Raw genomic sequence first — 27,300 nt, forward strand, 5'->3', positions numbered from 1 at the left:
GGATGGGAGATATTGATCAGTATAAAAGAGGGTTTTATATAAAAATGATCTATACATGGTTTCATAGCAGGAAACAGCCCTGAAGATTAAACAGGGGGTGTTTTGAGGGGCAGACACAGATGGCCTCAAGAGGGGATTGTTTGTTTGTGTTCCAACAAGGCCATTGCCAATGAGAGTGAAAGCGATACACGGCTGGATACTTCCTTTTTCCATCTCGATGAAAACCTCTGTTAAGGTAGAGTGAGAAATAGTGATGTTGGCAACACAATAACTCTACGCTCGAAGGAAAAAAAACAAGCAACTCCCAATAGCACTTAATTCAGTGATATTTATTTCCAAAAGGCACTCACTACATTTAATGTAATGGTGGCACAAGTAATACTGTGAACAACGTCCAAATACTGAGCAGGTGTTGCCCATGCTAGATCAACATGGGCAGTTAAAAATGCTATTCTAACCATCCTCTTCTGAAGCAAGTGGTGGTATACAATCAATACCATATAGCATTCATATTTTTGCAAAATAGCATGCTTTTGTGTTCCATGTCTTTTTTAATACGCATTTCTTTGTTGCGTTATAACATTGAGAGTCCTTTGCTGCATTCACACCATGCTAATTCTGCACCCATATCAATGCAAACACAAGGAATGAAAAGACTGTGTACATACGTACAAATTTCGGTGTGTATATGCCTGTGTGAAGTGTGCGCTTGCGAGTGGGTGAGAAATTGAGGGAGATATACAAAGAGGTAATGTTATTTAACCCATGCATCTTAAAGGGTTTGTAATTAGATTATTATAATACTATTAGTAAACCACAATTGAAATGCAAAGTTGATTCGTGCATGTTGTCAGTGTCATTATCCCTCCTCTGTCAGAACACATCAATGTTCTTTATAGAACACATCAATGTTCTTTATAGAACACATCAATGTTCTTTATAGAACACATCAATGCAACATGGTACACTATGTATAACAAAGATGTCGTCTCAGAGTAACACACTGTGTTCAAGCAAATTCTTGGATTTTTTGTATCATACAAGTTATCGCCAAAAAACCTCTGTCCCAAATTCTCAAATTTGACAGTATCCTGTCTAAGCAATTAGGGGCATTTCCTCCTTCCTTGCATTGTGGCTAATCTTCCGTTCCATTGTCATAAACTGTCATCTTCAGAAAGCCATTCTAGGTGCAGCCAAAGCTCCTCTTTTACAAAGTGTGAATGCAGCATCCTTTAGTCACATTTCAACGACAACATTAGGACCACAAGCCCTGAGATTCAAGTTTTAAAGAAAGTTCATGAAGTTGGTAGCGTAGTCATACACTTAGACATTAAACAGCTTAGCTCATGTAACATGCACACACAATGTGGCTGTGTTTATTCCTTTTTTATCCATTTTTCATAGAGTTTATGTATTGTGATGGAATGAGAACAAATGACCAAATCCGAGTTACTCTCCAGTCTTTCACAATGTTTGTTCTTCTCTCAGCAGCTCAGTTCTCTGGTCCTAAAATGACCTCAGATAGTGGACTTTGATAGTATTTAGGACTATGTGCATATAGGTCCCAGACTCCCCAAAGAGACATCATAGCAGTCTGCTACTGCATCTTATTTGCTTTATCATTGACTCTTCTGATTAGCAGCCATCTTCTCTTCCCTCAAAATAAACATGACCATCATTTTGGTTGTTCTGTACCACAAGAACCCGGAATCTCAATATTTTACCACGTGATTGTAGAAACTGATGATGCCCATGTCTTAACTTCAGGTTATTACGGCACAGTGAATATTGAATAACATTACATAGCACACAGGGACACAACTGTTCCCCCAATATCAAGCACACAAAGGAGTGAGAGAGATGTAAGGCACATACGGTAGTGATGTTTAAAACGTATTTTTGTCAGGAGGAACAGCCAACAGTCTTAAGGATCCATCTGGATATGCAGCTCCTTTTCTTCAAGTTCAAATGTCTCCTCCTCAGTTTCTTTATCTTTGGTCTGTAGTGGTATGAATGGTACTGTAAAACCGTTCTGGGGCTTGCACACTTCCACGAACAGCGGCAGATCGGACAGGCTGGTATTGAACTCTTTGTCTAACCCCTCATCTTCCTCCTCCTCTTCCTCCTTACTCTCCCCCATCTCCATGGGCGGAGTACTATAGGGCCTGCATCGTAGTTCATCTGGGATGTTTTTCTTCAGCTCGCGGTTCTTGTTCCTCTTGGCCAGCTTGGTGACAGAGCCCAGGCGATTAAAGATGTTGTCCTCCGAGGCCGCCACATTGTCGGACCGGTGTGGATCACACTCGGCCCCTCTCAGACGCAGGTTGTTGAGCTTGGTATCAATGCTCTCCTGGGACGAGGTCTTGTAGGGGTTGGTGTCCAGGCTGTTGAAGACGGCACGGCGTTCCGGGGAGAGCATGTCCATGGAGACGGCCCGCTGGTCCAGGCCCAGCTGACGGCGCTCCATGCTACGGATGGTGGCGGCCCGCTGGAGCTTGTCGCTGACCTCCACGCTCAGACGCCGCCGCGTCTCCCGGAACTCGGCGCGCACGTTGGCCTTCCACTCAGCCGCGTGGGCCTTGATCTCACCGACCTTGTGCATGTCAAGATAAAACCAAGGTCATTTCACACCATGAAATACTATAACGCATGACAATCCAAATTAACCGACTTTTACCTTAAAGGAATAGTTTACAGAATTGGTGGAAGTAACTACCCACTGGGCATATACGTCAGTTCAACTAATGTGAATTCAACGTGAAATCCACAAAACATTTCACATTTTCATTGGATTTAGGTTAAAAGTTGGATGAAAAAAATGAAATACGTAAGCCCATGTAGTATTCAACTACAACATTCCAGTTCTATACCATAGTAGTATACCGTAGTCATATAATCTTACCTCCTCTTTTGTCTTCTTGGACAGAACCCTCAGCCAGTCACCGATCATACTCAGCACTGCAGCGAAATAGGCCAAACCCACCAGGATCCAGAACCACACCAGTGGTCTATACCAATTACGATACTCCACCCTCCGGTCCCCTCCTGTAGGATGTAAACCAACAATGAAATATTCAGCATGATGAGAGACCTGGGTCATGTTCAGGAGTGCTAACCATATCAAAATGTTTTTAAACTGAAACCAAAAATGTGTGTTTCTTATTGGATAAGTGCATGCAGCAGTCCCTCCCTGTTTCAGTTCATTTTCTTCTGTTTGGTGCCTAATGAACACAACCCTGAGTCACAGATTATTTTGGCACATATTTATTTTATTATTATTTATTTTTTACCCCTTTTCTCCCCAATTTAGTGGTATCCAATTGGTAGTTCCAGTCAACAATCCAGAGAACAGAAACGACCAAAGCTAATTTTCTGAAGATAAGCGTTTGTGTGTCAAAGAGCGATTGGAAAATAAATGATAAGTGTGGTGCGGCAGCAGCTCTGTCAGAGAGATCGAGCTATGACAGCCTGGTAATTGACATCAATTTCACTAAGGCAATAGACAATTGATTTTCACATTATGAGCCCTCTCCACGTTCACTAAGACCCCTCCATGAATGATAAATATATAGCCACAGTAGAAATGGCACAGCAGGAAGAAATGACAGACACCTCCTCCCACCATAATAGAGTTTAAAGCTAAATGAATGGGTACAAACAGTTGTTAGAATGATAAATGTGGTAATATTTCAAAAAAGGCACAAGCACATCTGAGCTATCTTTTTGGCAGGTGCATGGTAATAGTTGAATAAGATGAGAAAAGAAACCCGCACACTGCTCTTTAATAATCTTTACATATCGACCTCAAGGCCTTCGTCAGAGCAAGAGCAGTGTGCGGGTAACACTTTAATTTAAATGCTTTATTAGTTGTTTTAAGCATGTACTGTATGAGCCTTTACGATGTCTTAGTATAAAGCTTTTAACGTGAAGTCTGACTCAAAATGGCAGCAATTTAGAGATCCTTATCAGATAAACATCTGGTTATGGCACCTTCACTGCCTAAACCGTCAATGCCTAAACCTTACAGTACAGAAATATGCTAGCTCTCACCTGCCACATAGTCTCCTATTCCAATAGTTGTCAGAGTGATGACAACAAAGTAAATGGCCTCCAGTCCTGTCCAGCCTTCTATGTGTTTGAAGATGACTGCAGGGATGGTGACGAAGAGGATGCAGCCCGCCAGGATGAAGAGTAACGTGGAGGCCACTCGGATCTTTGTCTGGCTGATCTGGTTCTGTTTGCGCTGGGGGAGGAGAAGAGGACACACACACGAACAGGCGCACACACACACAGTGGAGGCGATGGAGGTCATTTTAACAGAAGGCACACAGTGTGTTGTCGTTCTGTGGTGGCATCCCTACTAAGTTCTAGTAATGACATTTGTGACTCTGACAAGGTGGCATCTATTTATCCACTCTGACACCGCCTGGTGATGAGCTAAAGATGCATAAGATGCCTGATTAGATCAAATGAGACGTAACGGTGGTTGTGGCTGTGGGCTGTCACAGAGGCATAGCTCACTCAGTACAGCTTTCACCCCAGGGGTATATTCATTATGCAGATTGTTGCAAAACGTTTAGTCTGTTCAAAATGTTTTGCAACAGAAACCGTTTACTCAAAATGGAAAATGTTTTGCAATGAATACGAGAGTTTCTATTGCACAAATTCAGGTAGGTCCCTACCCATTTCTTTCCGTTTGGTTCTTAAACAGTAAATGGTTTCCGTTGCGAGGCGTAATGAATACCCCCCAGGTATTCCTGTTTGACTGCAACACTATAAAACCCCACAGGGCAGATTGGAGCTGTTGGGCGAATCAGAGTAAAGCATGACAGCCATCGCCGCCTGCTCATTAACATCCCATAATGTAGACCCCATACATCATTAACAGAGGATAATACCTCACTCAGTATGGGCAAACTTTCACTTTCAATTTGGAAACCCCCCCAGATCTCTCTAATCTCTAGTCCAGGGGTATTCAACCTTTACCCTACGAGTTCCGGAGCCTGCTTGTTCTGTTCTACCGGATCATGAATTGCACCTATCTGGTATCCCAGCGGAGCAATTAGAAAATGCAGTGGAAATGGCTTGGAGGTCCAGAGTTGAGTTTCAGGTCTCTAGGCTATCACTATCTCACATTTAAAAGTTATTTTGATGATAATCAATAATTATTCTTATAGTACATCAAAATAGCATCATTATTATTCATATTGTTCATGCTGTGGATTACTGTATGCTGTGAACTTACTCTGAACATTTTCTCCACCTTCGCGATGCTTTTCACAAAAATGGTCCCTAGCTGGTCCCCCACACCAGCTAGCAGAAACCCAAACAGAGGGATGCCGAATATTGCATACAGGATACAGAAAATCTTCCCGCCCTCCGTGCTGGGGGCAATGTTACCGTACCCTGTGGAAGGAACAAAGAAGGAGAAGAGTATGCTTTTCAGATGTGAAAAGCCTTAAACCTCTATATCCTATCAACGACAGACAACCACAGTGGGTTTGTGCAACACAAATCCATCTCCTCTTCCCCATAGACTTATACACACACTGCTATCTACAAAAGGCTAACATGGGCTGTCTGCTAGCTAAGCTTCTGTCCCTTTGCCCACCGCTTGCAGAGTGTCCGTTTCCATTTGGAATCACAGAAGTGGGTATAGGCCAGTCCAACTCTTCTGATTTAATTAGAGCCATGCCACTGAATTGAAAGTGAAAGGACTCCTTCCGCCCCTCCATCAAACTAAAGGCCTTCAGTGGTTTGGAAGGTTCTGTTGAAGACAATGCTATGATTGATGATCTGATTCCACACCTATAACACAACGGCAGAGCAACACAGAGACAGTTTCCTGGACCCTGACTATGCCCATTCCATTTCCTGGACAGAAATTAACTTTCAATGCATATTCTCCATTGAGTGTAGTTTTTTATTCCAGAAGTAGACTCAATCTGGTTCCAGGAAACTGGCCCATACGGTCTAATGTAAATGGCACTACCTCAGGCAAAATGTTAGAATGTTTCATCAACCAATGCACTTGACTTTACTACACCAACACTGCCTGATAACTACTCCAAACATCCTCCAAATCATTCCTAATCCTGTTGAAAATTAATAACAAACACAAACAAAGAAGTAGCGAACCACGAAGGTGAAACATATGGTTTAGCTACGTCAGCTTTCCACCGTCGTCAAGGAGATAATGGAGACCATTCCTCACTCTGACAGTAGCATGACTCCCAGGAGCAGAGCAGCTCACTTTATTTCATCTGACAGGAGCCTCATACTCACACATTGATCTCATATTAAAACCCCTGAGAGGCAGTTTGCTGGTATGGACCTTATTCACAACTGAACGTTCTCCCAGCTACGCGGGTAGCTAATAAACGATCCTGTCTTTTCAAATCAGTGAAGTTGACAATACCATTCTTGTGAGTATCCCAAATGTAATACTATTGTTTTAGGTGAGCAGAGGTTTTAGTCACACTTTACTTGGATAGTCTGGATAGTCCATCTGTAGATGTTCTACAGATAGTATGACCATCTGTTGATAGGAAACTGCTTGCTGAGGTTAGGGTTAGGTTTAGAATAAGGGTTAGGGTTAAGGTTATGTTAGACCTAGGGTTAGGTTTAGAATAAGGGTTAAGGTTATGGTTAGACCTAGGGTTAGGTTTAGAATAAGGGTTAGGGTTAAGGTTATGTTAGACCTAGGGTTAGGTTTAGAATAAGGGTTAAGGTTATGGGTAGACCTAGGGGTTAGGTTTAGAATAAGGGTTAGGGTTAAGGTTATGTTAGACCTAGGGTTAGGTTTAGAATAAGGGTTAAGGTTATGTTAGACCTAGGGTTAGGTTTAGAATAAGGGTTAAGGTTATGTTAGACCTAGGGTTAGGTTTAGAATAAGGGTTAGGGTTAAGGTTAGACCTAGGGTTAGGTTTAGAATAAGGGTTAGGGAAACGGTTAAGGTTAGATATAGGGTTAGTAGTTAGTTTAAATGTTACTGATACTCTATGTTTCACAGAATCGTGGCTGGATGACGACATGGATATTCAGCTAGTGGGATATACAATGCCCCAGCAAGATAGAACAGCACACTCCGGTAAGACGAGGGGGGGTGGTGCATATTTGTAAACAACAGCTGGTGCACGAAATCTGAGGAAGTCTCTAGATTTTGCTCGCCTGAAGTAGAGTATATTGTGATAAATTGCAGGCCACACTACTTGCCTAGAGAGTTTTCAGCTATACCTTTCATGGCTGTTTATTTACCACCACAGACAGATGCTGGCACCAAGACAGCACTCTGTCAGCTGTATAAGAAAATAAGCAAACAGGAAACCACTCACCCAGAGGCGGCGCTCCTAGTGGCCGGTGACTTTAATGCAGGGAAACAAATCAGTTCTACCAAATTTCTATCAACATGTTAAATGTGCAACCAGAGGGAAAAAAATTCTAGATCACCTGTGCTCCACACACAGAGATGCGTACAAAGCTCTCCCTCGCCCTCCATTTTGGTAAATCTGACCACAACTCTATCCTCCTGATTCCTGCTTACAAGCAAAAATTAAAGCAGGAAGCACCAGTGACTCTGTCTATAAAAAAATGGTCAGATGAAGCAGATGCTAAAATACAGGACTGTTTTGCTATCACAGACTGGAACATGTTCCGGGATTCTTCCGATGGCATTGAGGAGTACACCACATCAGTCACTGGCTTTATCAATAAGTGCATCGAGGACGTCGTCCCCACAGTGACTGTACGTACATACTAGAGGTCGACTGATTAATCGGAATGGCCGATTAATTAGGGACGATTTCAAGATTTCGTAACAATCGGTAATCGGCATTTTTGGACACCGATTATGGCCGATTACATTGCAGTCCACGAGGAGACTGCGTGGCAGGCTGACTACCTGTTATGTGAGTGCAGCAAGGAGCCAAGGTAAGGTGCTAGCTAGCATTAAAGTTATCTTATAAAAAACAATCAATCTTAACATAATCACTAGTTAACTACACATGGTTGATGATATTACTAGTTTATCTAGCTTGTCCTGCGTTGCATATAATCGTTGCGGTGCCTGTTAATTTGTCATTGAATCACAGCCTACTTTGCCAAATGGGTGATTTAACCAGCGCATTCGCAAAAAAAGCACTGTCGTTGCACCAATGTGTACCTAACCATAAACATCAATGCCTTTCTTAAAATCAATACACAAGTATATATTTTTAAACCTGCATATTTAGTTAATATTGCCTGCTAACATGAATTTATTTTAACTAACTTAACTTTTCTTGCATTCTGTGCAGCAGTTTGGGCCGCCTGGCTCATTGCGAACTGTGTGAAGACCATTTCTTCCTAACAAAGACTGTAATTAATTTGCCAGAATTTTACATAATTATGACATAACATTGAAGGTTGTGCAATGTAACAGCAATATTTAGACTTATGGATGCAACCAGTTAGATAAAATACGGAACGGTTCCGTATTTCACTGAAAGAATAAACGTTTCGTTTTCGAAATGATAGTTTCCGGATTTGACCACATTAATTACTTAAGGCTCGTATTTCTCTGTGTTATTATATTACAATTAAGTCTATGATTAGAGCAGTCTGACTGAGCGATGGTAGGCATTCATTCAAACAGCACTTTCCTGCATTTGCCAGCATCTCTTCGCTGTGCTTCAAGCAAAAGGAACACTTATGTGAGAATGCCATTCATTGACTACAGCTCAGCGTTCAAGACCATAGTACCCTCAAAGCTCATCACTAAGCTAAGGATCCTGGGACTAAACACCTCCCTCTGCAACTAGATCCTGGACTTCCTGACGGGCCGCCCCCAGGTGGTGAGGGTAGGTAGCAACAGATCTGCCATGCTGATCCTCAACACTGGAGCCCCCCAGGGGTGCGTGCTCAGTCCCCTCCTGTACTCCCTGTTCACCCACGACTGCATGGGCAGACACGACTCCAACACCATCATTAAGTTTGCAGACGACACAACAGTGGTAGGCCTGATCACCCACAACAACGAGACAGCCTATAGGGAGGAGGTCAGAGACCTGGCCAAGTGGTGCCAGAATAACAACCTATCCCTCAACGTAACCAAGACTAAGGAGATGATTGTGGACTACAGGAAAAGGAGGACCGAGCACGCCCCCATTCTCATCGACGGGGCTGTAGTAGAGCAGGTTGAGAGCTTCAAGTTCTTTGGCGTCCACATCACCTACAAACTAGAATGGTCCAAACACACTAAGACAGTCGTGAAGAGGGCACGATAAAGCCTTTCCCCCTCAGGAAACTAAAAAGATTTGGCATGGGTCCTGAGATCCTCAAAAGGTTCTACAGCTGCAACATCGAGAGCATCCTGACTGGTTGCATTATTGCATGGTACGGCAATTGCTCGGCCTCCGACAGCAAGGCACTACAGAGGGTAGTGCGTACGGCCCAGTACATCACGGGGGCTAAGCTGCCTACCATCCAGGACCTCTACACCAGGCGGTGTCAGAGGAAGGCCCTAAAAATTGTCAAAGACCCCAGCCACCAGAGTGCCAAGTCTAGGACAAAAAGGCTTGTAAACAGTTTTTACCCCCAAGCCATAAGACTCCTGAACAGGTAATCAAATGGCTACCCGGACTATTTGCACTGTGTGCCCCCCGCCCCCCAACCCCTATTTTACGCTGCTGCTACTCTCTATTTATCATATATGCACAGTCCCTTTAACTATACATTCATGTACAAACTACCTCAATTGGCCCGAACAACCAGTGCTCCCGCACATTGGCTAACCGGGCTATTTGCATTGTGTCCCGCCACCCACCAACCCCTCTTTATGCTACTGCTACTCTCTGTTCATCATATATGCATAGTCACTTTAACCTGTCTGTATGTAGCCTCGCTACTTTTATAGCCTCGCTACTGTTTTTTATTGTCTTTTTACTGTTGTTTTTATTTTGTTACTTACCTATTGTTCACCTAATACCTTTTTTGCGCTATTGATTAGAGACCTGTTGTATTCGGCGCACGTGACAAATAAACTTTGATTTGATTTGAGATGAACTATCCAAATAAAGTGTTACGGAGGCTTTAATCTACAGATTATACTTTAGGAGGTTTTCTGCATTGTTTTCAACAGAGCACTTCACCTCCTACCTCACAAGAAAACTTGAACGTTAAAAAAAGGAACATTGGTCAATGAACAACGGCCTCAGTGTGAATAAGGGGATACTATAGGCCACCACTATAACCACTGTTTGATACAGAGCAATCTATTGCCTTTTCCTGAGAGGGCCATTATTAAACAGATTGAATGGTCAAGAATAACAGGTAATGTAACTACAGATGTGAATGATCACATAGGCCTCAATGGAAATAAACAGATAGCGGTGACCAATGCAGGTGTGTGTGCAACAAGATGAGCATTTCGCTAAATATGTGTATGCAACCAATAACATTTGATTTGATGCTATTACCTATGGTTGTGATGACTGTTCCGGCGAAGAAGAAGGCACTGCCCAGGTCCCAGTGACTGGAGTTATAGGATGTGTCTCCTATTGGGCTGACCCCAGCATTCACAGCATCTACAGAGTGCTGGACACACAAACACAAAAGACATTCACCAGTTTAAAAGGAATTAGACAACTTCATGTGGATAAAGATGATGGTATTATGTTCAAAATGGCAGCATTGTTTGGTGGTACAGAGTCTCTTGAGAGTTTCTCTTTCAGTTATCCTACAGCTATAAAAGCATGTGTTGATTGCTAAACCGTAACATAATTTGCTTGTTGAATAGCTGAATTCTCAGGGGGGCTTTGGCATAAGGATCTGTCAAACCTTCCCATGTGATTTCCTAAAGGAGCCAGTTGCGTAACATATGACTGCTGTGTAGCTTAGCGCTGACGACGCCTCTGCACGGTGAATCATCAGGACAGTGCCACACACACAGAGAGAGAGAGAGAGGGCACGTGGGGCGGGCGGGGCACATGATGCCCACGATGTCCTGAGCAACCCTCACACTCTGTGCCAGTCTTCCAGTCTACTCGTCAGGAAGCCGGCATGCCAGATGGAACATCGGCGTGTCGCGCCACAGGAAGTAGCTCAGGGTGTGAGGGATGGTGGGATAGGTGGAAATGGCTGAAGGCCAAGTAAACAAGAGCAGAGCAGGAACCACCATGACAGTCCAGAGGTAGGGGGACATAGGTAGGGGAAAGGGGTAGGGGACAGAAAGAGGACAACGGGAGAAGACAGAGGACAGAGGGACCTGATTGTATCTGATCATCACTGACCATGCTGATAGCTGCTTGTGTAATGGAGGTGGATTTTCAAACCATGCTTGAGTGTTGACTAACCTTGCCTGAGACCTGAAGAATTTTGTTACTGTAGCTACAGCGGGCTAACACAGTATCGTGATGCGCAGGAGACCTGGTTTTGAACTCTGGTTGGTTACACATGCAATCAGCTCCTCTTTCCAAACTGACAGTCTAATCATAGCTTATGTTTGATGAGCAGTTACTGTACATCTGCCCCAGGCTTTGTTTGTATCATCACTATATAATGAAAGAAATCTGACTAAGATCTTTGGACACGCTAAATTTTGAAGCACAAAATACCTTCTAATTTCCTGTGGTAAGAATCTACTAGTCATTCGATGCCTCTCCTCTCCCATGTAACAGGTTGTTGCAATGCATGAGAATGGTTTCTCAATCAACTTATCTAGTAAAATAATGTATACAAAAAAGCCCCATCCTATTTGAAGTGAGGAGGAAATTCAGCAAGTCTTGGAGGATAAAAATGATTATTCATTGTTAAAGCATTTCGGGTTGCTTTTAACAATAAATAAGCATTTTTTTTTATCAACTTCCAGTGTCCTCCAAGAGTTGCTGAATTTCCTGTTCACTTCAGTTTGCTCCTCAATTCATGCACCTTGGTTGGAAAGCAAGGATAGCAGCTGTGATCCTTTCCCTGAGCCCCATCCTTTCCACAGATTATTAATGACATCTAAATGAAACCCCTGCCTGTATCAGAGGACTGGTGAAGACCTGGCACTGGGCAGAGCAGCAGCATGCCTGGATAATGAAAGGTGACTCAGCGTTTCTATCAGAATGGGTTTTGCTTCAGGACACCTTGAATAAGTTCCAAAGAGATCAATGTCATCTCCTTTAGAAGCAGCCAACACCATCAGGGTTCTGCACCCTGAAATGCAGATACAGGTATAGGATCTTAATCCTGCACACCAGGAAATGCAAACTTAGTGTATTCAAGGTTTGAAAAGGCTTCTAAAGTTTGTAATTTCCACTTTAAAAATGTCAGACTTGATTTGCCCTAAGTAAAAATGTATCAACCTCGACAAAAATCTCCATTAATTATAATCCACACAATAATTCACATTTCCTGTTACGTTATTTTCCTGCAGTGAGAAACTGGTCGAATTAAGATCCTATATCTGTTTGCATTTAAAACATAACATATGTAGGATCTGATAGATCTTTCACACATGTTTTACTCCTGTGTTAAGGCAGAGTGGGTTGTGAGGTCCTTCTTTAGCCTCTGTTAAACCACATGGTCTGTATTGCTTCTATAACATCCTATTTATACAGATGTAGGATCTTAATTTGAGCCAGTTTGCTATAGCAGCAATATAATCATGCAGCAACAGGAAATGTGAATTAGTATGTGGATTATAATTAATGAACATTTTTGGTAGGGGTTTAAACATTTTTAATTAGGGCAAATAACACTTATTTTCTCCTAATGTGCTTGCGTAGACATTCTTCTGCTGAACCTTGTCTGTTTATTGAGGGCCTTCTCAGTTAACCAATACATGCCACATACATTTATCTTTTTGTCAGGATGCACAGACAACACATGCAGTATTGTGTGAAACTTGCCAAGATATCTTGGTTATATTGTTACATTTTGTTATTGCCACTTGTGCATTGCAGCAAGAGACTAGTACTAGTCATGAGTTGATATAGGGGGACTAGATTCTGTAGTGGATGTAAGCTCAAAGTCACTCCCCACCCCCATAAACAGTGAGAGAAAAAGTGCTGTAGAGATTCCACAGGAGAAGGTTGTCACTGTGTTCACCACAGAACTGACACAGAGTACAGGGGGGAGATATACATCTCCCCCAGTACTCTGGCCCAAACCCTGCTCTTCCCGGCCCTGCCATGCGCTGCCTGTCCTGTAGGCTATACCTCAGGGCTAAGAAACTAGAGAAGCAGCCTGGCACACGTCCCAGCACTGCTTATCATCTGCCCTTTTCTCTGCCAGAGAAATCACCTTTCACGTTGGATTGGAGGAGGATGTTTACGATGCTGTGTGCATAGACGAAGAGCGGTGGGGTGATACAATCATAGCCATAGTGTTGGGTAATTAATAAAGGCGCCAGGGTAGAACCTCAATGGGATGGAGTGACATGCCAGGGTAGAACCTCCGTGGGATGGAGTGACACGCCAGGGTAGGACCTCCGTGGGATGGAGTGACACGCCAGGGTAGGACCTCCGTGGGATGGAGTGACACGCCAGTGTAGGACCTCCGTGGGATGGAGTGACACGCCAGGGTAGGACCTCCGTGGGATGGAGTGACACGCCAGGGTAGGACCTCCGTGGGATGGAGTGACACGCCAGGGTAGGACCTCCGTGGGATGGAGTGACACGCCAGGGTAGGACCTCCGTGGGATGGAGTGACACGCCAGGGTAGTACCTCCGTGGGATGGAGTGACACGCCAGGGTAGGACCTCCGTGGGATGGAGTGACACGCCAGGGTAGGACCTCCGTGGGATGGAAGGGATCGAATGACACACCATACACACCAGCCTGCACCCTGCCTCATGTTTGACAATGCTGGCTCAGTTGTTGACAACAATATGATCTGGCAAAATACAGTACTCAAACAATTAGTCAGAATAAAAGGCAAAGTAACCCAATGGCTTCAGAAAAGATGAAAATGGTCTAATGATCCTCTAGATTCAGTGTGATGGAAAGACCTAGTCACCAGAGTATTGTGGGTACTGTAGTAAATCAAGCTACACTTATAACATGATGTGGCACATTACTGGACTTTGAGGGACAAGATACTGTAATGAGTAACCTGTTCAATCCCAAGCGGCAGTAATCACACCAGAGCAGAGACCCTGAGAAACAGTTGACATTCTCCCAGCCCACTTACATACATCCTGGGTCCTCCAGGACAATAGCCCCTAATGAATAATTCATTCCACAGCAGATGCTTTTAAGACTTGCGGCATAATTTAACCTCCCTGGGCTGAACATGTAGGCAATTATCTCTGCTTTACCAATGAAGAACATGCCTGAAGCCACTTTTTAAATGTTAAGCACTCCAAAGATGATGGTTCAATTTTAAATCCCATTTTAGCTTTTAGATTACAAAATACCTTGCATGCTGCCGCATACGAGTCACAAAAATCCACTCAGGAAACAAAGTACATCTATGTCTAACACTCCTATGTCAGCTAATGTCAGTGTAGAAATGTAAAAATGTATACTACCGGTCAAAAGTTTTAGAACACCTACTCATTCAAGGGTTTTTCATTATTTTTGACTATTTTCTACATTGTAGAATAATAGTGAAATCAACAAAACTATGAAATAACACATGGAATCATGTAGTAACCAAAAAAGTGTTAAACAAATCAAAATATATTTTATATTTGAGATTCTTTAAATAGCCATCCCTTTGCACACTCTTGGCATTCTCTCAACCAGCTTCACCTGAAATGCTTTTCCAACAGTTTTGTTGGCTGCTCATCCCAAACCATCTCAATTTTGTTAAGGTCGGGGGATTGTGGAGACCAGGTCATCTGATGCAGCATGCCATCATTCTCCTTCTTGGATAAATAGCCAATACAAAGCCTGGAGGTGTGTTGGGTCATTGTCCTGTTGAAAAACAAATGATAGTCCCACTAAGCCAAAACCAGATGGGATGACGTATCGCTGCAGAATGCTGTGGTAGCCATGCTGGATAAGTGTGCCTTGAATACAGTGTCACCAGTAAAGCACACCCACACCTCCTCCGTCATGCTTTTTGGTGGGAAATGCACATGAGGAGATAATCTGTTAACCCACACCGCATCTCACAAAGACATGGCGGTTGGAACCAAAAATCTCCAATTTGAACTCCAGACCAAAAGGAAAAATTTCCACCGGTCTAATGTCCATTGCTCGTGTTTCTTGGTCCAAGCAAGTGTCATCTTCTTATTGGTGTCCTTTAGTAGTGGTTTCTTTGCAGTAATTTAATCATGAAGGCATGATTCACACAGTCTCCTCTGAACAGTTGATGTTGAGATGTGTCTGTTACTTGAACTCTGTGAAGCATTTATTTGGGTTGCAATTTCTGAGGCTGGTAACTCTAATGAACGTATCCTCTACAGCAGAGGTAAATATGGGTCTTCCATTCCTGTGGCGAACTCATGAGAGCCAGTTTCATCATAGCGCTTGATGGTTTTTGAGACTGCACTTGAAGAATCTTTTAAAGTTCTTGAAATGTTCCGTATTGACTGACCTTCATGTCTTAAAGTAATGATGGACTGTCATTTCTCTTTGATTATTTGAGCTGTTCTAGCCATAATATGGACTCTTTTACCAAATAGGGCTATCTCCTGTATACCACCCCTACTTTGACACAACACAACTGATTGGCTCAAACGCATTAAGGGGGAAAGACATTCCACAGATTAACTTTTAAGGCCGCACACCTGTTAATTGAAATGCATTCCAGGTGACTACCTCATGAAGCTGGTTGAGAGAATGCCAAGAGTGTGCAAAGCTGTCATCAAGGCAAAGGGTGGCTATTTGAAGAATCTAAAATCTAATTTGATTTAACACTTACTACATGATTCATGTGTTATGTTATAGTTTTGATGTCTTCACTATAATTCTACAATGTAGAAAATAGTAAAAATAAAGAAAAACTATTTTGACCAGTAGTGTATATTTTTAGGGGACAACGTATTTTGGGTTGCAGATACTCTATATACACTGAAACATGTCAATTAATGCCGAGTTGCCTATTTAAACTCTGCAGTAAAATATCCATTCTGCATTCTAAGCATTACAGGGCCAGAGCATGCAGTGAGGCATGGCAACTGCATTGGCATCCCTCCATCCCCTAGCACCATTTTCCAGAGAGGAATTAATCCGAAATGGGACAGCCCTCTGCTTTAGCCCGTTTCCCTACTGCGTCTGAGTTCTACTGTAACTAAGATAAACGACCACCTCGTTTCACAGTTAAAAAGTTCAAACAAAAACAATTACAAACGCTCTCACTTCCAATCATTGCCCAAACCCGAGATCCTTGAGTAATAGCGAGCGAAGAGTATCCAAGTCATTAATGATTACAGTTCACACTGGCATCTTTGTGTTTCACTGTGTATTAGTGAACCGGCCAGCATAAACTCCGCTTGACTCCCTACCTGGCAATTTGTTTCCCTACACCAGTGGGACTATGGCCTGCATTGTCCTGCATTATCCTGTCCTGTATTATCCAGTGTTTCACAGCTGAGGGGTCAATATCTGGCTGATCCAAACACTGTTTTACGAGGAGCTGGGAGCGTTCAGCCCTGAAAACTCTGCTGGCGCTTGCAGAAGTGAGAGCGCTGCAGGATAAGTCAAATAAAGCTCTGTTTATTAGGCTTCTCCTCACCAGATTCACTACTTCACGGTTTTCATTTTCCAGGAAGTGAAACGTTAGTTTGAAGAAGCTATTGTTTTCTGGAAGCTGTTGTGAGCTGGGTGCGAGAGGTTCGTCTCAATGACCTGTGGACCTTTGTAGCTCAGTTGGTAGGGCATGGTGCTTGTAATGCCAGAATAGCGGGTTTGATTCCCGGGACCACCCATACGTATGCACGTGTGACAGTAAGTTGCTTTGGATAAACGTGTCTGCTAAATGGCTTATATGATTCTATCAACTAAAAGGGAGTAGGACTCTAAGAACAGGCAGGTATACCCTTTCAAGTCAAATGGATCAAGATGAATCTAAAAGAGGAAATCTATAGAATGACTTAATGTAAAAAGCATACAGTTGCATGATAGGGGTATCTGCCAACTTTCTTATTAGCTATAGATAGACCTGATGAAAGAAAGAGAAGTCAGTATTGCTGCTGACAGCTACATAATGTATTCCTGGTTGTATGGACATCATCATAGCTATCCTATGATACAGATTAAATAATGCCATACATCTGTGACGGACCGGGATTCGAACCTGATTCTCCCGTGCGCCACAAGACTGTGTTAGCCTGCTAAACGAAAGCTTAGGCATTAGCTTGGGGAGCTAACACAAATCTTCAGGATTCAGACTTACAATTCTTATCAATCATGCGTGCTTCAGCGAACCACCGCCGTTACACATCCACCTAGATGTAGTTATTGTCAGTTTGTCATTCTGATCACTATTCTACCACTTCTCCTCAGTCGTGTCTCTGAGCAGTTATTATGCCAACCACGTTCCCCGTGAGGCACTAGCAATAACGAGTGTCATTAGGCATCACAGTTAGGAGAGTCTGGCAGTGATAGCCAAGGTCTGAATTACTCCACATGCTGGCACGCAGGCGTCTGGGCATAATGGCCAAAGTAGCACACACATAGGGCATTTACCAATCATAATGCAGAGTCACGCCCACAGTATGGTGGTCAGTGGTCGCTTTGAATTCAGTGTGACACACAGCTAGACTCTATAGTCATGTTATTAAACTAGCCTGTTTAGTGTGGTTCCTATCTTAGTCCAGGATGGCTGGCGGTGTTTAGTGTATAGTGTTTGTGTGGGGCTTGGCTAGCATTGGATCAATACAGAGTTCAGGTTTCAGGAGACCTGAGTCCCCACTAGGGACCCCAGACAACTGGAGACAGGAGAGCTCCAGTATCGACTGCAGACTGGCCTAGTGGCTGCTGCGGTCTTTCCTTACCTTGATGAGCGCCTCCAGCTCCGTCGGTGAGACACAGGGGTGTTTCTGCAGGAACGCTGCCTTCTCCGCTGTGATGGTCACCTTCTGGTTGCTCTCGAAGGGCTGCTCCAGGGCCCGGAATACCAGACCTCCCCCGACCAGATAGGCCACCACAACCACGAACACCGCCACCACCGTCTTCCATTTCATGACGGTAAACAGGGGCGAGCCGTCCTTGCCCAACGCCTCCATGCTGGCCACCATGCTGGCGGGCCTTGACGGAGAGAGTCGGGGAACGGTGCAGCCCATGGGGTTCTGCATGGTGGCCACACTGGCCTGCACCAGGCTGGAACTCATCATGCCTGGCTGGACCTTCTTTTGGGGGAACAGATTGGTCTGGGCTGCCACTGCAGAGAATAAAATGATGAAACATTATTGATAGGAGCTGCACTATGGGTAAAGTTCAATTTGTAATCACACACTGGACAATCCAAAAATCTATGAAAGGAAGGGGTGGAATACACTACCGTATGCACGTTAGGAATAGGTGAATAACCTTGTAAGAATACCATATTGAACTGGGCTTGATTTCCTGGGCAGTTTGGGCTTCAGTCTATCAGTCCCAGGAGTATGACAATGAAACAGTAGTGGAGTGTGTCTTGATGCTTGAGGTTTTGAGATGGTAGAGAGAGCGAGAGAGATAGAGAGCGAATCTCAAAGTGTTCTATGGGCTTTCAGAAAACCCATTACGGTTAAAAGCAGGCATCTCAGAGCGCTATTTCAGCCAGTGGATTCACAGGATCTGGACTGCTATGGCTCGTAGCCTCAAGCAGGCTGAGAATGCTATGTTATTATGGATTAAAAAGTGAGCCATCTTTATGAAAAAATGATGGGTTGGTAGATGATGTCCTAATGCTGTACTGTCTGAATAATATTTGAAAAGAACACCGGGAGTTGATTTTCTGTTTGTCCCCTTTTGATATGGATTTGTAGTTATAAACATTCACAATTCATAGCCAAAGCATTGAAATATTTTTTCCAGCTGCATTGCTTCTTTTTCATGAACCTCATAGTCATACCTTCAAGATGCTCGTTTTCACCATCACATTATGTAAGATTATGCATATGCTCGTATTCATTCCTTTACACTTGTGTGTACTAGGTAGTTGTTGTGGAATTGGTAGATTACTTGTTAGATATTACTGCATGGTCGGAACTAGAAGCACAAGCATTTCGCTACACTTGCATTAACACCTGCTAACCATGTGTATGTGACAAATACATTTGATTTGATTTTGATTTGAAAGTCGTCACCGTTCTGGCACATCTCATGTGTACACACTATACAAAGAAGCCTTGGTTTTGATGATGAAAACCAATGGAATTAGTGCTGGTGATTTATGTAACCATTTAATAATGTCACTGTAAGGAAAAACATTCACTACAGTGGTCTTGCAGGTTCAATGAATTTTGATGAGTAACACTGCCTGCCACAAAAAGGAGAATAATTGTATGTGCAACACTTGGCTGCATGTAGCCCATAAAACACGGCTGACATTTCTCCCAGAAGGTCACACTGATGATAGCAGCAAGACAGGTAAATCACTTGCTACACTGGTGGTTGGAGAGGCGGCTGGGTAAACATGTGACTGTGCACGAGAAGAGGGCAGCCGCATGGACGTGCCATACATGCAGGATTGGCGGGAACTACCCATGCAGAGCTCGAGCTCTACGTCCGATGAGGTCATGTGTTTTTACCCCATCTCTCAATGGAGCCCTATACTGCAGCAGCTGTAACACACCAAGGTATCTTTAATGGCATTATATTAGCCATTTATCCTTCACCTCAACTGACTAGAGTGTGGCCATTGTCAGTTCCCCTCAAATAGAACATAAACAAGGGCATAGACCTTGGTGAGTGACTAAATTATGTTCACATATATTTATACATAAAAGGCCAATAGGAAACATGGTTCCCTCTTCGGACTGGGCGCAAACTGGTTGAATCAACGTTGTTTCAATGTAATTTGTCAACATATTGTGGCGTGGAATCTATGTGGAAAATACATTGGATTTGTAAAAAGTCATCAACGTAAACTGTTGTTTAAGGGTGAAATTTCAACATAGAATTATGTCATCATGGTAACAAATTTTCAACATATTTCACACAAGGTTTGGCTATGTTGAATTTGTACCTTTGAAACAATGTCAGATCTGCAACGTTATATCCACTATCAGAAAAAAAAGAACTGGACAGCACATCCTACTGGAGAGTTGATTTACCTACAACTATCCATCTGGTCTCCCATCCAGGATTTTAACCAAGCCCAGCCATCCTTGGCTTTGATATTTGTCACTGACAATTACCAATGTGCTATCATGATAATGATGATTGAGAGGTCTCTTAATCACTAACTAGACTCTCTGGTGCTATGGAAGTCCTTCGAAAGGGCATGTTTAACAGGGCAAACGAAATGCAACCATACATCATCAATGAGGCTATTTAGACCTATATAGAAATTGCATAGTTATCAACAGCTATTGTTTCAATAGACAACACATATAGGCCTAGGGTTTCAAACTTTGGTTCAAGTTAATAATGGACATGTTGGATTCACGTCTCCAAGTTAAAGACCATGACCACCTTAAATCTAACTTTACTTAAAGTGCATTTAGTTTGATTTGATCCTATTTTTTAACTTAGATTTTTGGGTGAGATGGAGACATATCAATTCTTAATTTGGAGACTGGATTTAATGTCTGGGTTTAATGTCAGTGGTACAAAATATACATCTCCTTCAAAATGTTGATATTTGGTTGCGTTGACAACCAAACACAATTCAATAACACTTTTGAAATAAAGTAAATAGTCTATTAACTTGTGGACAAGTTAACAAATCATGTTGGATTCACATCTCCAACTAAACAAAAATGTAAGTTAAAGAATAAGATTAAGCCAGTGGCTCAGATGAAACTATCTAAGCATTAGTTACATCTCTTTTAAATGTTAATATTTGGTTGCATTGTCAACCTAACACAATTCTATATGACTTTTGTAATACAGTAAATAGCCTGAAGGCTCTTACAAACTAATGTAACCATTTTTATTCAACCTTAAAATGAGTAACAGTAACCTCAATGTGGCCATGGATGAGTAACTATAAAAGTATTATGTTATCATAGAAAGTGTGCATGTTCAAGATAGCAAGTAAAGGTTGCAGGTCTGTGGAGATCTACACAATAAATATCTGTGCAGAATCTCGAACATCATTGATCACTTGCACTACGTACTTTTAATGTAATCTCAACTACAATCCAGGTCATTTGGTTCTGCTATTAGATGAAGCACAGTGATAAAACATTAAGTTGTATGAATAAAACATATGACATTGTATTCCCATTTGAACATTGTTGTTTGAAGTGCAGTGATAACACATTTAGATGACAACTATACCAAAAATCAGACATGGTTTTTCCATTGGAATTTGGTTGTGCTTTTAGACAATTGGAAGCATAGTGATAACACATTGGGAATTCAACAAACTTCAGGCTGTCTTTTTGAGTGTGTGAATAAAGGTTGAAATCTCATTGATCAATGTCTCAAACTAAAATTACCCACATTTCCACGTTGAAATGCCGTGGTGTGCCCAATGGGGTGTTTGTGAGGATGGGATGGGGAAATGCTACCAGCATGAGGTAGGCTAATAACTGCAAGGAGTCGTATCTGTGTAGTTAGAGTAACAAGAATTTAAGCTTTCTGCCCATATAAGACATGTCTATGTCCTGGGAAATGTTCTTGTTACTTACAACGTCATGCTAATCACATTAGCACATGTTAGCTCAACCTTCCCGCGGGTGGGAAACCGATCCCGTAGAGGTTATTTAGGGTTGGGATCATTCTGAGGAAATGTTCACATGGTATGTTTAAAAGCAATAATTGATGATATATCTCTGTCCGCTTTTGTATATAATCTAGATCTTGCATTCTACTGTACTAGGTACTGATTCATCAATTTTCTGATGTGTTTTCTTGCTTGATCATGTGACGTGCAATAATCCTTGAAATAGAAGCCAGGTATGTGTGCCGACCACAGGAGGTTGGTGGCACCTTAATTGGGGAGGATGGGCTCGTGGTAATGGCTGGAGCGGAAATAAGTGGAATGGTATCAAATACATCAAACAGATGGTTTCCATGTGTTTGATGCCATTCCATTCGCCTTCATTACGGCCATTATTATGAGCCGTCCTCCCCTCAGTAGCCCCTTGTGGTGCCAAGATTTACACTGATGATGGCCTGAGGCCGAAATGTTTGTTTTGTTTTCAACTTACGCACTATGATTTTTTGGGCACCCTGATGTTTTAATAAAGATATTTCTTTTGCACTCAAGACTCAGTTTTGGATTTATATATTTTTTTGACAGTATGCAGGTCTCCATCTCTTCCAGTATTGTTATTCTGACTCCTACGCACCTGGAACAGACACTATTCAGTAGTAAGGTCCTTAAAAAAGAACAGACAACCTCATCATTTTTGAGTTGGGATCAGAGCCATAGCCAACATGTGGCTCCGGGTGGGATGAAAACAGGGCCTACTCTATGGGGTAGAGGGGCCAGGCATAGAATTAGAAAAGAACTGAGGACCATCGTGTCGAGATCAATGCTGAGCTCACTGAGCAACCTGCTAGCAGAGGTGGAGAAACCTAGAACATACTGGGGAAAAAACTTAAAATAATTATTGATCAGAGATGGACTGGCCACCTTGCCACGGTATCAGTCATTCTGAAATCAAGTGAACATCACAGAGATGCTCAGTGAAATCAAATCTACTCACGCATATGGCACAGATGTAAGCCAAGCTTTAAGTTTATTGCTAACATATCTCCTCGACCCTTCTAACAAGTTACTGCAGTCAGAAGCTACGGATCTGCACACCGGTGTCAAACTTTTCCGCAGTGCGTATGGGTGTGTTGAAAAACTGCAATGTGGTGCTGGATTCGAAAAGCTTAGCGAGGCATGCCAGTAGGGCACGAGCACACCAGATCCAAGCAAACAACTGAGACTCATGAGTAAAACTCTGCAGGAATATGGAGTTGAAAGCAAAGTGGGTAAGCATGATGATGGAAGCGAGAGGAAGTGTAAATGTGCTGTGCTGGGGGAAATGTCATCACGATTTAGCAAAGGAAATAGTCAACTGGTGGAAGCTCTGTACCATGGATCCCGAGAACCCAAACTTTTTGGATGTGAACAAGGTTAAGCCACTGTTGGATCTAACCAAAACTGAACCAGTGGAAGCAGAGTTTATTGTGGCTGGTACATTCTTGCAAAGTGAAATCGCAACCACAGCCAGCAAAAACCAATGGACCCCACTCAGTGTTTTTCCAAAGATACAGTGGGCCTTTGTCAGCAATGTCGACTGTGCTGTTATCACTGAAACATGGATTAACATTTTGGGCATCTACAATAATGTGTGAAAATTCCTTCTCCACTAGGGCTGGGAGGTATACCGGTATTGATGCATGGACTGGTCTGGTTAGTTCTCTCTCTCTCTCTCTCTCTCTCTCTCTCTCTCTCTCTCTCTCTCTCAACAATGTTGATGACAACGAGGCAGTTGACACTTTGCTTCTTAATATAAATCTACTAGCATTCTATAATTACACTATTAGCTTGTGTTTCTTACATCTGCAAACCGCTAGTGTGTCTTTTCTTAGCAAGACGTTCCTAAATCTTGTTAGCCGCTAATCGCTAGCTAGCTAATAAATGTACTGCGTAAGAGCAAACGTAAATAGCTATACAGCCTGAAAATACCAGTGATGGTGTAGACCTAAATCAGCATGTTTGTGCAACAGTATCTTCTAAATTAGAGGTAAACGCAAAGCAAGAATATGTTAGCTACATGAAGTAACTAAGAGAAAACATTCAATGTAGCCAAAGATTATAGGGTCCCATAGGAAACACCTATCAACACTTTAGTTCCTAACCTGTCAAAATATCTCCTCCCTGGCATTTTCATTCGTTGTCATGTCAAACACTGTATTAAAAGTGCCCAATATTATATAATTAGAATAGACATTCTATTTCCATGATTCCAACAGTTAGCCCTAGTGTTTTGCTCTAAATCGCAAGTCAAATTGCAACATTTGGTTAAAAATAAAGCCCAGATTGCTTTCCCATATTGTGCAGCACTACGTGGCAGTGTGGAAATGATCTCAAATGCAGAAATTGATGAAAATTAGGACTGTTTTGGGGTTGAAGTGCAATTAAACAGTGTAAAACAATCAGAATGTAGAACGACCCATTGATATCACTTAGAATATATGTGTTGCCACCCCAAGGTCACGCACTACTCAAAGAACTTAAATTATTAAAAAACATAAAATACCGTCAAATCGTCATTTTTTTTTTAAATACCATGATATAATATTTGGGCCATATCGCCCGGCCCTATTCTCCACTATGAAGAACGTATTCAGTGAACACAGACACAGCATGTTACATCAATGAAAAGATCAGCTTGTCCAGCTGGCATTTGAGAGTAATCTGACAAGTACATTTCACCAGGAAGGAGAATGGAATCAGAAACTTCAAAACCTTATCGAGTAGGCTGCAACTCTTCTAAATGGTAAGTTACAACATTTATGGCCCTGGCCACCATGCAAGAATTATTCATTCCGATTTTTTTATGTAATGTTTAATTACATTAGTCCTATGCTTTTTACTTCAATGCATACTAGATTTATCTGTGATTCTTCATGTCCAATCGATGGTGCTGTTTTAAATGAGCACATCTTGGGCTACCAGTCTTCATGGGGCTTCTCTTCAAAATGGCATGCTTTCTTATGTACAAAATTACAGTTGTGTATGTGGCAGCATTTCAGATAGGCCTACATTTTTATGTCGCAGTACTATAGGACCAATATAATTTGTGTAGCCTACTAAAATAAGTAATCAAATGTTCAATCGGTTATCATTAATTTGCATTACAGTCGTTGTGTGATAGGCTACTGTAAAACTGATGTCCATACCATGAAAATGACACAGACTATTTTTTTGCCCCCCTCCCTGCTCTCTTGCTATAGCGTGTGTGCGGTTTGGTTTTACTATCCTTGTGGGTACCAGAAGTCAGACAAGGACGATTTGGACAAGTGGGGACATTTTGGGGGTTAGGTTTAGGGTTACAATTAGGGGTTAGGATTAGTTTTAGGGTTTGGTTTAGGTTAGGTTAGGTTGAGGGTCAGAATTTAAGGGTGAGGATTTTGAACGGTAATACATTTAGTGGTCCCCACAAGGATAGTAAAACAAACGTGTGTGTTGCTCTCTGAATGGGAATTTACTTTAATTTGCTGCAGATTGAAAGTGGCTACTGTCATGTTGGGCATTTAACATCAAATATGAATATAGAATAATGACTTGGTTTGAATTAGTTAGTTTATCTGAAACTCTCCCACGGAAAATAATGCGCACCTGGAGAAGTGGCGGCTTGGCTTACTATAGGTTACGTTCATTGCGTAGTGAAACAAATTCGACAGAAATGTAGCCTGTAGCTCTAATGATTGAAGTTTAAGCTATGAAGCCTGTAAGAATCTTTCATAAGCTAGTGGTGCTCATCGTGTCGAGCTGTTCTGTGCTTGTTGGTAGGCGCAAATTGTGTGTTGGCCTATGGCAGCTAAGGCTGCATTTCAGATAAACGTGTGTGTCTTAATGGGACATATATTTCGTGCGTTTTTATATAAAACAACGGTTGTTGATGTGTATGGCTACATTTCAAATCCATTTTTGTACATTCGAACAGCAGTAGGAACACTGCCTTGTTTTATTAGGACTAAAGCAATACTAGCTGATTTAAAATGCCCCCTCAGGCATGTCATCCTGGTACCAGGCCTAGATGAAATGGATCCATAATAAGTAACAGTTGTGGTAGGCTATGCGCCATTCCTCGTTGGATAGTGGTCATGCAACACATGCTCCTGTACGTGGTGTACACATTCACTGCTGTCATAAATTGACGTATGTCAATAACATCAGTTTTATGGTTATCAATACAGTTAAAGTTTCACCTATAGTCCAATTATATAAAGGTTAGGCTATTTCAAGTATGTTTAATTAAACAAAAAAGCCTATAGTACACGTAAGGTAATCTTGGAAGCTTTAAACTCAATCGATCTGTTTTTAATGTTTTATTGATTACCAACAAACGTTCCAATACAAACCTGGCGAAGGGTTGGGGTGCCCTGGTTTTCTTGGGTTCTCTGTGGGAAATTTCATCTTGATTTTCGGTTTGCCACAATGGACCGAACCCTTGGCGAAAACAATTGACTGGAAACAAAAAAAAAACCTTGTCTTTATGTGAAATCTTTCAACGCCCTTTCTATTGAATCCTTTGTTTTTAACCGAGAGAGAATGGAGAACGGTAGAGAGTAAAAACACATCATCCGTGTATTATTTTGCTAGTCAATGAGAGCGAGGTGTACACCCGGGTAAAAAGCTCATTACAAGCTCCCCTCTCCCCGCAGCAGCCTCTACTCAAGGAACACCAGCGCGGCGCTCACTCGATATTGCTCGTTGCACCACATTCCACGCCAGTCCTTTTGTATTGTAAACAACTACAACACGTAGGAAGAGACCGGGCTCCTACGGCGTTGACGAACTTCACGATTACATGTTCAAGAATTGCTGTCTCTACCGCTGTAACAAATGTAGACTTCAGCAAAGGAGTAGGCTAATTGGGTGATGGCGCGTATGTCTCCCGCTCTTTTTAATGCTAGTGCGCCAAGAGGTGGCGTGTTCTTACGGCAGCACTCCGACCCCGGGAGGCATATGCCATCCACGTTCAACATGGAGAAGTCAGGTTTGCTTGCATTTTAGATGGGCACGGCATTGATTAATACAGCTTGTCTTGTTAGCCAACCTTTCCAAAAAAAAAACGAGGCTTGTATAGGCTGTGTAGAGCATGGAGCTCACGGACAAAAGCTCCCCTTATGAATGAGGTGGAATGCGGCAGCCCCCAGGTATTGAATATAGCAGGTGGTGGTAGCTGATAGTGGATATAGTGGTCCCTGCGACAAAGCTTTATCATAACTCCCTGTGTTTCTGTACACATCATTACAGTATCCAAACATGCAGAAGAAATCAATCACCGGTGGGTATCTCTGCCCACTTCTCATTTTGAGTTGGAACATACATATTTTTGGCGTACAACGTACAGTATTTTTAGGTCAGACAAAGCATTGGCATGAGTCATATTTCCATGGTGCAAAGATTAGGAAGTCAATTAGAGATATATTTTGTATACAAAAATAGGCTACTATATTGTTTTTCAATGTGCCTAAAACGACGTTTTGTATAGTTGATGTGTAGTGGAGTTGTCACAAGCGTAGCCTAGTGGTTAGAGCGTTGGACTAGTAACCGAAAGGTTGCACG

At 42.4% G+C, this 27,300-nt stretch overlaps 1 protein-coding gene across 1 annotated transcript; it reads right to left on the bottom strand.

The window, feature by feature from the left end:
* Positions 1-311: 311 nt before the first annotated feature.
* LOC106608174 (potassium channel subfamily K member 10) lies at positions 312-26,872 on the bottom strand. Its single transcript, XM_014205959.2, has 7 exons — positions 26,091-26,872; positions 17,906-18,291; positions 10,455-10,572; positions 5,246-5,406; positions 4,051-4,243; positions 2,903-3,045; positions 312-2,593 (listed from the first exon to the last, which is right to left on the bottom strand). Exons 1-7 carry the CDS (start codon positions 26,143-26,145, stop codon positions 1,925-1,927), a joined length of 1,725 nt encoding a protein of 574 aa, XP_014061434.1. The 5' UTR covers positions 26,146-26,872; the 3' UTR covers positions 312-1,924.
* Between the last annotated feature and the right edge of the window lie 428 nt (positions 26,873-27,300).

The sequence above is a fragment of the Salmo salar genome, chromosome ssa06 (genome assembly GCF_905237065.1).
Source record: "Salmo salar chromosome ssa06, Ssal_v3.1, whole genome shotgun sequence".
Taxonomy (NCBI): domain Eukaryota; kingdom Metazoa; phylum Chordata; class Actinopteri; order Salmoniformes; family Salmonidae; genus Salmo; species Salmo salar.

Bases quoted from the DNA above. Each gene is read 5' to 3' on its own strand.
- LOC106608174 (XM_014205959.2), bottom strand. From the start codon at position 26,145: ATGAAATTTCCCACAGAGAACCCAAGAAAACCAGGGCACCCCAACCCT. The intron at 18,292-26,090 runs GTTTGTATTGGA...TATTCTCTGCAG, and splicing joins GCACCCCAACCCTTCGCCAG to TGGCAGCCCAGACCAATCTG. The intron at 10,573-17,905 runs GTAAGGAAAGAC...TTGTGTGTCCAG, and splicing joins AGCTGGAGGCGCTCATCAAG to CACTCTGTAGATGCTGTGAA.